The 12728-nt window shown below is 50.6% G+C and overlaps 1 protein-coding gene across 2 annotated transcripts in view; it reads left to right on the top strand.

Annotated features, from left to right (window-relative positions):
- Nucleotides 1-12728, top strand: part of LOC127452525 (nuclear factor of activated T-cells, cytoplasmic 1-like) — a 126635-nt gene that overhangs the window by 46081 nt on the left and 67826 nt on the right. For both annotated transcript variants that reach the window (XM_051718031.1, XM_051718033.1), the window contains exon 6: nt 6672-6812. In XM_051718031.1, the coding sequence (XP_051573991.1) occupies nt 6672-6812 (141 nt within the window). The remainder of the gene's footprint in view (nt 1-6671; nt 6813-12728) is intronic.

Below are 12728 nucleotides of genomic sequence, written 5' to 3' on the forward strand. Positions count from 1 at the left end.
TAGTGCCCCCTAGAGGTAATGGGAAAGAAATATAAATATGAATACAAAAGTCTTTCACATGGCGCTTAAATGGACAAGTCATATATCAAATGTCACAACAAAACAAGTCACATTTTTTTTTCCCTAATACGTCATGGTTACTGGTGTAACCTCCGTTCCCTGATGGAGGGAACGAGACGTTGGTGTCGATGTAGTGACACTAGGGGTCACTCTTGGGAGCCCGAGACACCTCTGGTCTTTGATAAAAGGCCAATGAAAATTGGCGAGTGGTATTTGCATGCCACTCCCCCGAACATACGGGTATAAAAGGAGCTGGTATGCAACCACTCATTCAGGTTTTACGCTGAGGAGCCGATATAAGGTCCGGCCATTTCAGCGGGTAGTTCAGCGTTGTGGCAGGAGGGACCAATGTCTCGTTCCCTCCATCAGGGAACGGAGGTTACACCAGTAACCATGACGTTCCCTATCTGTCACTCACTCGACGTTGGTGTCGATGTAGTGACACTAGGGGTCCCTATACAAAACGCCACAAGGCTGAACTGTGTTACGTGAACTGGCGGTGTGTGGTGGGCAGACTTGCTGTGTGCCTCATAGCCAGCACACCAGGTCGACACGTAACCTCCCCCAACACAGTTATGAGTGTCGAACGGCCCTTTTTGGGGACAAGTTGACTACCCAGAGATAGAGACAGGCTTAACCCAGTCACGGCCTCTTTCCCCTTCTCTTTTTCCACTCCCTAAAAAGAAGGGGGATTATCCGACTGGGCCGCCAGGTCTAGTCGGGGGGTGTCCCTCCCAAGGGGAGGACACCGCGGAGACCACACCTCGCCCCAAGAGAGGGGGGATATTTAAGTGGAAGAATACATCACATGGTCTTTCCAACCATGTGGAGAGCCTTCAAGGTAGATCCTACCCAATGGGGGAGGAGTTACTACAACATGGAGACTGAGGGGCTCTGCCCAAGGAAGACGCAGTTTGCCAGTAGGGAAACGAACTAGCGGAAGATATAGATCGCATGGGGTTAGCCTTACAGGGAACCGCCACATGCGGAGCACCTACCCCAGAACCGGGCTCTTAGTTAGCGCGTGTACTGGGCCGGCAGCGAGTCTCTCCGAAAACTCGACTGCCACAGGGCTCGGAGGAAGTCAACCAGGGAACAACCTTTGTGAACACTACTGGGAATTAACAGCGCACGTCTTCAGCTCAAAAGGAGGTGGAAGGCGCTATGTGCAAGCGATACACCCGGCCGGCTATCCCGGGCTTATCCGCTTGTGTTGCGTGCCACTACCTGGGACGAAACCGGTTCCACCCGGAGGTTGTAGAACCTTGCAAAGGTGTTGGGTGTTGCCCAGCCCGCTGCTCTGCAATGTCTGTTAGAGAGGCACCTCTGGCCAGGGCCCAAGAAGCCGCTACACCACGAGTAGAATGGGCTCGTAGCCCTACCGGGGGCGGCATGTTTTGGGCGAGACATGCCATAGTTATGGCGTCAATGAGCCAGTGGGCGATCCTCTGCTTGGAGACAGCACTTCCTTTCCGCTGTGCACCGAAGCAGACAAAGAGCTGCTCAGAGAGTCTAAAGCTCTGCGTGCGATCCAAATAGATGCGCAAAGCGCGCACCGGACACAGCAACGCCAGGGCTGGGTCTGCCTCCTCCTGGGGCAGCGCTTGCAGGTTCACCACCTGGTCTCTAAAAGGAGTGGTGGGAACCTTGGGCACATAGCCCGGTCGGGGGTCTCAGGATCACGTGAGAATAGCCCGGACCAAACTCCAGGCACATTTCGCTGACAGAGAACGCTTGCAGGTCACCTACCCTCTTGATGGAAGTGAGCGCAGTCAGGAGGGCAGTCTTCAAGGAGAGTGCCTTAAGCCCGGCTGACTGCAAAACTCAAAGGGGGCTCTCTGTAGACCCTGAAAAACTACAGAGGTCCGATGAGGGAACAAGGCGTGGCCTGGAGGGATTCAGCCTCCTGGCGCCTCTTAGGAACCTGATGATCAGATCATGCTTCCCTAAGGACTCACCGTCGACTGCGTCATGGTGTGCTGCTATGGCAGCAACGTACACCTTCAAGGTGGAAGGGGACAGCCTCCCTTCCAACCTCTCTTGCAGGAAGGAAAGCACTGATCTGACTGCGCACCTCTGGGGGTCTTCCTGATGGGAAGAACACCACTTAGCGAACAGACACCACTTAAAGGCATACAGGCGCCTCGTAGAGGGAGCCCTAGCCTGAGTGAATGTGTCTACCACCGCAGGTGGGAGACGGCTTAGGTCTTCCGCGTCCCGTCCAGGGGCCAGACATGGAGATTCCAGAGGTCTGGGCGCGGGTGCCGGATGGTGCCCCTTCCCTGAGAAAGAAGGGCCTTTCTCAGGGGAATTTGCCCGGGGGAGCTGTCACGAGGAGCGTGAGGTCCGAGCACCACGTCTGGGTGGGCCAGTAGGGTGCTTACCAGGACGACCTTCTCCTCGTCCTCCCTGACCTTGCACAGGGTCTGTGCGAGCAGGCTCACTGGGGAAAACGCATATTTGCGAATGCCAGGGGACCAGCTGTGCCAGCGCGTCCATGCCGAGGAAGGCCTCGGTGAGGGCGTACCAGAGCGGGCAGTGGGAGGATTCTTGGGAGGCAAACAGGTGCACCTGTGCCTGACTGAATCGACTCCAAATCAGCTGGACCACCTGAAGGTGGAGTCTCCACTCTCCCTTGAGGGTAACCTGTTGTTACGGCGCGTCCGCCGAAGTGTTGAGGTTGCCCGGGATGTGAGTGGCTTGCAGCGACTTGGTGCTGCTAACTCCGTTGGAGGAGACGGCGGGCGAGTTATGACATACAGCGGGAGCGCAGACCGCCTTGGCGGTTGACATATGCTACCGCTGCCGTGCTGTCTGTCCGAACTAGCACGTGCTTGCCCTGGATCAACGGCCGGAACCTCCGCAGGGCGAGCAGAATTGCCAGTAACTCGAGGCAGTTGATGTGCCAACGCAGCTGCGGACCCGTCTAGAGGCCGGCAGCTGCGTGCCCATTGCCAACAGCGCCCCAGCCCATTTTGGAGGCGTCTGTCGTGACCACGACGCGCCTGGAGACCAGTTCTAGCGGAACACCTGCTCGTGGAAACGAGAGGTCGGTCCAAGGGCTGAAAAGACGGTGACAGACCGACGTAATGGCCACGCGGTGTGTCCCGTGGCGCCATGCCCGTCTCGGGACTCGAGTCTGGAGCCAGTGCTGAAGCGGCCTCATATGCAACAACCCGAGCGGGGTGGCCACCGCCGAGGACGCCATATGCCCCAGGAGCCTCTGAAAATGTTTCAGTGGAACCGCTGTTTTCTGTTTGTACGCCTTCAAACAGGCCAGCACCGACTGGGCGCGCTCGTTCATAAGGTGCGCCGTCAAGGAGACTGAGTCCAACTCCAAACCGAGAAAAGAGATGCTCTGAACCGGGAGGAGCTTGCTCTTTTCCCAGCTGACCCGAAGCCCTAGTCGGCTGAGGTGTGAGAGCACCAGGTCCCTGTGTGCGCATAACCCGTCTCGAGAGTGAGCTAGGATTAGCCAGTCGTCGAGATAGTTGAGAATGCGAATGCCCACCTCCCTTAACGGGGCAAGGGCAGCCTCTGCGATCTTCGTAAAGACGCGAGGAGACAGGGACAGGCCGAAAGGGAGGACTTGTACCGATACGCCTGACCCTCAAACGCAAACCACAGGAAGGGTCTGTGTCGAGGAAGGATCGAGACGTGAAAGTACGCATCCTTCGGGTCTACCGCCGCGAACCAATCTTGATGCCGGACGCTCGCTAGAATGCGTCTTTGCGTCAGCATCTTGAACGGGAGTCTGTGTAAGGCCCGGTTCAGTACTCGCAGGTCCAAGATTGGCCGCAACCCACCGCCTTTTTTCGGTACAATGAAGTAGGGGCTGTAAAACCCCCTCTTCATCTCGGCTGGAGGGACAGGTTCTATCGCGTCCTTCCGTAGGAGGGTAGCGATCTCCGCGCAAGGTAGCAGCGTTTCCATCTTTCACCAAGGTGAAGTGGACACCGCTGGACCTGGGCGGATGCCCAGCGAAGTGAATCGTGCAGCCGAGTCGGACGGTCCGGACCAGCCCTCGCGACGGACTGGAAAGCGCAAGCCATGCACCCGAGTTCCGCGCAAGGGGGACCAAAGGGACAACGTCATCGGATGTACCGGCAGGTGGGGCCTCGCGGCGGGGCGGAGCTTGAGGTGCCACACCCCATCGTGGCCGTGCTGAGTCAGAGGACATCGAAGCACTTACCTGGCTCCTTGTGACCACCCCCGGAACAGCCTGGGACGGGGGAGGAAGAGGCCTGTCCTCATGACCCGTGGAGACTGTCACATCGGGGGCGGATTTGTGCCACAGCTGGGCGCTCAGGGCGGGAGACCGCCGCTGGAGCGCCAACCTGCCAAATGGAGTGGTGGACGGTGGTCGTGATGCCAGCCGTACACACCGAATATGTGACCCAGGGAACAAGGAAACCACTCTTGCGGAGCTCTTGAGTACTGCAGCCACTTGGGCATGCAGCGCAATTAAATGCAAAAGGTAACAAAAAGAAGATCTGCTTACCAGCTCCAGAGCAGCGGGTTTCGTTGTCCCTGGGTCGCCCGTCTCAGGGGCGCTTCGAAGACCTCCGTGGGTTCTTCGGTGCCGGCTGTGAGACGGGTGGCGTCGGCTTCCTGCGGTGGGCTCCACGCCGGGGCCGGGCCGGAGGGGCGGGCTGCGGCGGAGCCGGTGCAGTCACCGCAGGGGGACGCCCTCGGCGATGAGTAGATGGGGGGATCTTGAGCCACGCCGGGGCAGGACAAGCCGGCTAGCATCCATCTACTGCTCTACCATCGAGAACTGCTGGGCAAAGTCCTCGACAGTGTCGCCGAATAGGCCCGCCTGGAAAATGGGGGCAGCAAGGGATCGTGTCCTGTTGGCCTCATCCATCTTGACCAGGTTGAGCCAAAGGTGGCGCTCCTGGACCACTAGTGTGGCCATCGTCCGCCCGGGAGACCATGCCGTGACCTCCGTCGCTCGGAGAGCGAGGTCGGTCGTCGAGCGCAGTTCCTGCATCAATCCCGGGGCGGAACTACCCTCGTGCAGTTCCTTTAGTGCCTTGGCAGACTTGCAGGAGAGCCATGGCGTGCAGGGCGGAGGCGGCTTGTCCAGCAGCGCCGTAGGCTTTGACCGTCAGAGACGACGTAAACCTACAGGCCTTGGACGGGGGCTTTGGGCACCCACGCCAGGTGGCGGCGCTCTGCGGGCATAGGTGCACCGCGAGCGCCTTTATCCACCGGGGGATTGCCGAATAACCCTTGGCCGCCCCACCATCGAGGGTAGTGAGAGCGGGGAAGCTGAAAAGATCGGGACCGGGCAGTAAAAGGTGCCTCCCGCGATCTTGTCAGCTCTTCATGCACTTCCGGGAAGAAAGGAACGGGGCGGGGCGTGGCTTTGAGCGGCGCCGCGAGCCCAGGAACCAATCACAGAGCCGCGAGGGTTCAGGGAAGAGCGGTGAAATCCACTCTAACCGACGCTCGCGGCTGTCCGGGAAAGCATGTCGTCATCTCCGCGTCAGCCTGTGACTGGGCGATCGACCCCGAAGGGAGGAGCCCAGCCGAGGCTTCCGACTGGACGAGCCCGCTCTCCGATGCTGCGCTCGAGAGCTCATCACTTTCGCGGGCTCCGAATAAGAGGTCGAACTCCACGAACGCTGTCTCCGCGTGAGCAGTGCCCAGACACGAAAGACAGTGATCGTGACCGTTAGAAGGCGAGAGATAACGAGCACAACCAGGAATAACACACAATCGGAAAAGCATCTTTAAAAAGACGCGTCTTTAAAAAGACGTTCCGTGTGTGCGCTCTTTTAGAGAAATATATACTCTTTTAGAGGGGAAAAATGCTCTTTCAGAAAATATACTCTCTAGTTTTTCTGCCGAAGCGCCCAGGGGCGTTCTCTGCAGTGCACCAGTGCAGAGGAGGGAGAAGCCGCTGAAATGCGCCGTCAGATCCAGCAGGTGAATGAACAGTAGTATTCAGCTCAATGAGCATGACCGTTCGGCTCCGAAGAGAAAATCTGAATGAGTGGTTGCATACCAGCTCCTTTTATACCCGTATGTTCGGGGGAGTGGCATGCAAATACCACTCGCCAATTTTCATTGGCCTTTTATCAAAGACCAGAGGTGTCTCGGGCTCCCAAGAGTGACCCCTAGTGTCACTACATCGACACCAACGTCGAGTGAGTGACAGATAGGGAACCACAGTTTCAAAGTCTTATAAAATAATCACAAAATGAAATATGATTTCTGTAAGTCATCAAATACATACGTATCTTTTATGCACAAAGCATTGCTGCTGTAAGCCCCAAATAGCTAAAAACATAATATCTGATTGAAAAAAAAAAAAAAATGAGACCAATTTTTTGTAATTAGTCCACAGTGTGAATGGTGTACCTTTAAATTTTAGTGTGAAAAATTGCAGGCGGCAGTGCAAACATTTATGTAAATTTAAGTATGTTCTGTGGGACAACTCACTTGGAATGTCTTGGCCAAGTATTTGCATCAGAGTTTGTTTGAAGTATGTTTCTGGTCTAAGGATGAAACCTGTACAAGGTTTATACATTAGACCCAGGGACTGATGGGGATTGGGTTGGGTGAGCTGGGGCTTCTCTTTGACTGTTTTTGGTTGTTTGTAGCGCAGCGCTCCGCACAGGAGCTGCCCCTGCTGGAGAAACACAGTTTAGACTGCTGCCCTGCCGAAGGGGGCCGGACGATGCTCCTGAGAGGACATAACTTCCTGCCAGTCTCCAAGGTGATGTTTGTGGAGAAAGCTCTAGGTAAAGCTCACTCTTTCTCGTGTCTTTTCCCTTTCTATGTTTCTCTGCTCTTTGTTCTAAGACAGCAAACTTTGCCAGAGACCACAAATGGTGTTAATTAAGACACCATAATTTACCACAGATATTTGAACAAATCCAGAAGTTTCCTGTCTGTTTAGTGACTCCCTCCACAACTCCCATCACATGCGCACATTTGTGTAATGTGTCTTTTGATAATTTAATGGGAAAAAAGTACTTTCAGGTCCTATTTTGTACTGTCCTCATAGAATGTGGCTTGCAGCTCAGACGGTGTTGTCAAGATATGAGAGGGATGTTATGTAAAGGTAACTGTTTTGTGAAATCAGAGAGCTGCTGTATTCCCCCAGTGCCTCTCTCCATGTTTGCTTCCACTCTATCTGTCCTCATGAGATGCTGTAGAACGATCAGGCAAACTGACACGCTGCTTGAGAAACATTGGTATCCAGAGAACAGTAATTACATTTACTTTTCAGATGTCAGTGCATCACGCCCAGGCTTTTGTATACAGTATAGAGTTTGTTTGTGTTTGGACATGTCAGAGGAAATGACATCTGCTCCAGGAGGTTTCCACTGATTCATCAGTCATTAAAAAAAAATTTCTGTTACATTTCAGACTAAGCGCATTACGCTCAACATCACAGTTTGTCAGTCTCAGCTCAGTCCATTCCATTCAGTGCCATTCAGTGGCTTTACTGGCACAACTGTAAACAATACCATGTTGCCAAAGCTAAGAATGTATGTAAAAACAGAACAACCGATAAACAGACTGATAATTAAACTTAATTTCTGATCTGTTATGTGTTGTTTATGGAACTTATGGAAACGACTGAAGATCACAGTGTTTGACACAAAAATAACATTATATTATATATCTATAAGCAATATGGTACAGATAAAATACTGTACTACTAATCAGGGACTAAAAATGAAAAGTTTTTTATTTTGGTTCGTTCTGAGCAGAAACAGTATTTTTTCGTTCCTGTTCAGAAGTTCCATAGCCTCCTTTCCAAATGGTAACCAGTTAGAACAAAATAAAAGAATGGTTAATAATGTTCTTTTTAAAATGACAGCACTCTGCGCTAAGGGGTGGGTTGGAGTTGCGAGGCATGCGGCGAGCGCGAGGCTAAAGTGCAAGCGTGAGGCGATAGTCTGTGTTGTGCGAGCGCTACCAGGTCCTTGAATAATATATAATGTGTGAGTAAGGGCAGTCAGTATAGTTTCTGGTGCCCCCCTAGGGAGTTGATGCCCTACGCAGACTGCTTAATATGTAGGGCTGCAACAACTAATTGCTAAAATTGATAATTATTGATAATGGAAATCATTGAAAATGAATTTCATTATCGATTAGTTGGATATTTGCAGTAATCACAGAGAAGCCCCGTCAGTGACGTCACTTCACAGCCAAGTGAAAAATGTGTTTTATTATGGAACTCGTGAAAAACAGCGGAGACAAGTTGAAGCAGAAAAAACACAACCCAAGTTGTCCAGCGCACGTGAGCACTTTATAAACACTTCAAAGAAGATCATAATAAGCATACAGTTTAATGTGGAGTGGTTGCTGAGTCAGTTGCACTGATAGAGTGCTTGTGCTGCTTGTGCTGCGAGAGTTGTTTCTCTCCAGCGCATCACTTACATTTTACTGCTGTTTTCTATGTTTTATAATATAAAAATTTTATGAATTCAAAATCAGCCGCAAGTGAGCATCAATCAAACCGATTGCATTGGAAAAAGGGAGCGCAATCATTTTGATTAAACTGTCCAACGTCATACCACAGTTTGAGTTTCAGTGTAATCAGTTGTGCAGCTTTCATGGATATCAGACTGAAGTCTCAGCAGTCAAGGAGTGCAGGTTTTTGAAGTGTTTTCTCTTGCTCATGTAAGCGCATGTAATACAGTGAGCACCGGGATGTGTCTTTTCAGCGCGAGTGAATTGCACAGGGTTTACAGATGATTGTACTATATTAAACTGTATGTAATGCTGAATATAATGTATAATAATGCTAAGGGTCCTGATATTTGAAGTTTCTCCTGATAATGCCATATGTAATGTCTGATTTCACTAGTAAATTTATTCTATGGCAAACATTATTTTACTGGATAAGCATACACAATTTTTTGAAAAGAATAGTTTAGAAACATGTAATTGGTGAAAATACTATTTTTAAAACTATAATATTAAAATATTTAAATGTATGTTATCAGTGACTGTGTATGATGTATGTATGTAGATGCCTATGCATCTAACATAATTATGCATTTTTCAGCTGGCCAGAATTATTAATATTTCTATTCTTGTGTCACTATTACCCTCTGCTGGGCTGATTTTTTGTCCCACTCCATGCCCTATGTATCATATTACTCTTTAATGATGAGTACTTTGTGTTAAGTTTTACAAGTAAAGAAACTTTTCATATGTCCTGAAAGTAATAATAATAATAAATTCAAACTTAACTTTTCATGATTCAGGCTTTGTTCAAAGTTTTGTGAGAGTATAGAATCATGAATTCAGTAATGTAAATCAAACCAAATCCTTACGCCCTTTATCATATCAGTTTTTTGAAAAATCATATTTTAATAAAATACAGGAAATAAAATCTCATTTTTTTATCCGATTAAAAATAATCGAAGATTAAACAATTATCAAAATAATCATTAGTTGCAGCCCTAGTAATATGCGTATAGGGAATGGTGGTACTGTCAAAAGCACATGTTTTGTAGGGCAACACGAAGTGATGCAACTCTAAAAATTACTGTGATAAACCGTTTGGCTGAAATTAACCAGTTATAACTGGTTACCAACATTTAAAAATAACGTTTTCACTCCGGAACAATTGAAAATGACTTAGTTCCTGTTTTCGGTTACATTCTGCAAGAAAATTTGTTCGTTTTCGTTCTTTGAACCATTTTTAGTCCCTGCTACTAATATAATACTAATGCCTACTGTGTATTTCTTTCTCTTTCTTTCACCTCCATCCATTTCTCCTCCTGATCATGCCTGACCTCTTCAACATACTAAACTCAGTTGAGAACTGCTTTCATAATTATATGAGCCAGAAGAATCACTACATTTTGATATTTTCTGAAGAATTTGTGAGTTGTGTTTGCCTGTGCGAAACTCAGGCCACGTCCACACTAATACGTTTTCGTTTGAAAACACATCTTTTTGTCTCCGTTTTGCCCTTCCGTCCACACTGAGACAGTGTTTTTGTCAGTGAAAACTGAGCTTTTTGAAAACGCTCTCCCAAGATAAATTTGAAAATGTCGTCTTCACGTTAGAGTGTGGACTGGGAAAATGGATATATTTGAAAACGATGACATATGTGTTCCCTATCTGTCACTCACTCGACGTTGTGTCGATGTAGTGACACTAGGGGTCACTCTTGGGAGACCCAAACACCTCTGATCTTTTTTTAAAAGACCAATGAGAATTGGCGAGTGGAATTTGCATGCCACTCCCCCGGACATACGGGTATAAAAGGAGCTGGTATGCAACCACTCATTCAGATTTTCTCTTCGGAGCCGAGCAGTTCTATTCATTGAGCTGAATTCATCCACCGAGTTCATTCACCTCTCTCTGCTGGATCTTACGCCGCATTTCAGCGGCTTCTGCCCCTCTGAATCTGTGGTTTGCAGAGAACGCCTCTGGGCTCTTCGGCAGAACATTTAAAAGAGTATATTCTAAAAGAGTATATTTTCTTTCTGAAAGAGCGTCACACACGGAACATCTTTTTAAAGACGCGTCTTTTTAAAGATGCCTTTCCATTTGTGTGTTATTCCTGGTTGCGGTCGTTATCTCTCCGCTTCCGATGGCGCTGCCCACACGGAGACATCGTTCGTGGATGGATCATGCCCTCATTTTAAGAACATGACCATGGCAACATTGCGGTCGCGGCTTGCATTCGTAAGAAAGCATGCCACCCCAGCGGCTCCCCGCCTCGGTCCATCTACCTATGGGTATGAGGCCGTGCCAGTTAGCACCGGGGGCGATTTGGGGACCTCAATGGGACCACCTCCGCCGGGTATCCCCCCACGGACCTCCCATTCCCCAGCACGCATGCTTGCCCCGATTGCGCGCTCGGACGAGATCACCGGCTCGTCTCAGGGCGAGTTCGACCCCTCGTTCAGAGCCCGGGAAGAGGATGAGATATCGAGCGCAGCATCGGAAAGCAGGCTCGTCCAGTCAGATGCAGAGGCTTCGACTGGGCTTCCTCCTTCGGGAATGGTCGCCCAGTCCCAGGCTGACGTGGAAATGACGGACATGCTTTCCCGGGCGGCCGCGAGTGTCGGGCTAGAGTGGATCCCTCCACTCTCCCGGGAACCCTTGCGGCTCGATGATTGGTTCCTCGGCTCGGGGCGCCGCTCACAGCCACGCCCCGCCCCCGTTCCTTTCTTCCTGGAAGTGCATGAGGAGCTGACAAGATCGTGGGAGGCTCCTTTTACTGCCCGGTTCCGATCTTTTAGCTCCCCTGCTCTCGCTACCCTCGACGGCGGAGCGGCCAGGGGGTACTCGGTGATCCCCCAGGTGGATAAGGCGCTCGCGTTGCACTTATGTCCACAGAGCACTGCCACCTGGCATGGGTGCCCGAAACTCCCTTCCAGGGCCTGTAGGGTTATGTCGTCCCTGATGGCCGACCTCGCTCTCCGGGCAACGAAGGTCACGCCGCGGTCTCTCGGTCAGACGATGTCCACCCTCGTGGTCCAGGAGCGCCACCTTTGGCTCAACTTGGTTGAGATGCGAGAGACTGACAAGGCACAGTTCCTTGATGCCCCCATCTCCCAGGTTGGCCTGTTCGGTGACACCGTTGAGGACTTTTCCCAGCATTTCTCGGCGGTGAAGCAGCAGACGGAGGCCATACGTCACATCCTGCCCCGACGCGGCGCAAGACCCCACACCCCATCTGCTCATCGCCAAGGGCGTCCTCCTGCTGCAACGACATCGGCTCCACCGCAACCCGCTCTTGTGGGCCGGCCCCGGCGTAGAGCCCAGCGCAGGAAGCAGACACCACCCATCTCACGGCCGGCCGCTAAGAACCCGAGGAAGGCTTCAAAGCGCCCCTGAGACGGGCGACCCAGGGGCAAGGAGACCTGCTTCACAATGTCGAGTGAGTGACAGATAGGGAAGGTCATGGTTACTTTTGTAACCTCCGTTCCCCGATGGAGGGAACGAGACGTTGTGTCCCTCTTGCCACAACGTTGAACTACCAGCTGAAATGGCTGGGACCTTATCTCGGCTCCTCAGCACAAAACCTGAATGAGTGGTTGCATACCAGCTCCTTTTATACCCGTATGTCCAGGGGAGTGGCATGCAAATTCCATTCGCCAATTCCCATTGGCCTTTTAAAAAAAGATCAGAGGTGTTTGGGGCTCTCAAGAGTGACCCCTAGTGTCATTACATCGACGTAATGTCTCGTTCCCTCCATCAGGGAACGGAGGTTACGAAAGTAACCATGACGTTTTCATGAGATCCATTCAACCAAAACAATCAATATGGCAGCCCATGTTATAGCGGCACTGTTGTGCCTGATATTCACTATGATAGTGTTTTTAAAGATAAATGTTACTTTGTACAACCGTCTCATTGCATTTCTTCAAATGTGACTGGAAGTTTACTCGAAATTGGTGTCTGGCGACAGAACACGAGGACAATTGCATTTCATACCGTACATGCAACGGCGATTTTTCGCATGTGCATTAAGGGGATTTAAGTGTTTTCAGTGTGGATGAGCAACTTTTAGAAAACGCCTGAAAATGGCGGTGTTGACCGAGAGCATTTTGAAAACGAAAACACCATTTTCAAATGTATCTGGATTATCAATACCATGATGGGGGTATTATTGGTAACACTTAACAACAAGGTTGATTACGTTAATATATGCTCATGTATAACATGCATTACAT

The sequence above is a fragment of the Myxocyprinus asiaticus genome, chromosome 15 (assembly GCF_019703515.2).
Source record: "Myxocyprinus asiaticus isolate MX2 ecotype Aquarium Trade chromosome 15, UBuf_Myxa_2, whole genome shotgun sequence".
Lineage (NCBI taxonomy): Eukaryota > Metazoa > Chordata > Actinopteri > Cypriniformes > Catostomidae > Myxocyprinus > Myxocyprinus asiaticus.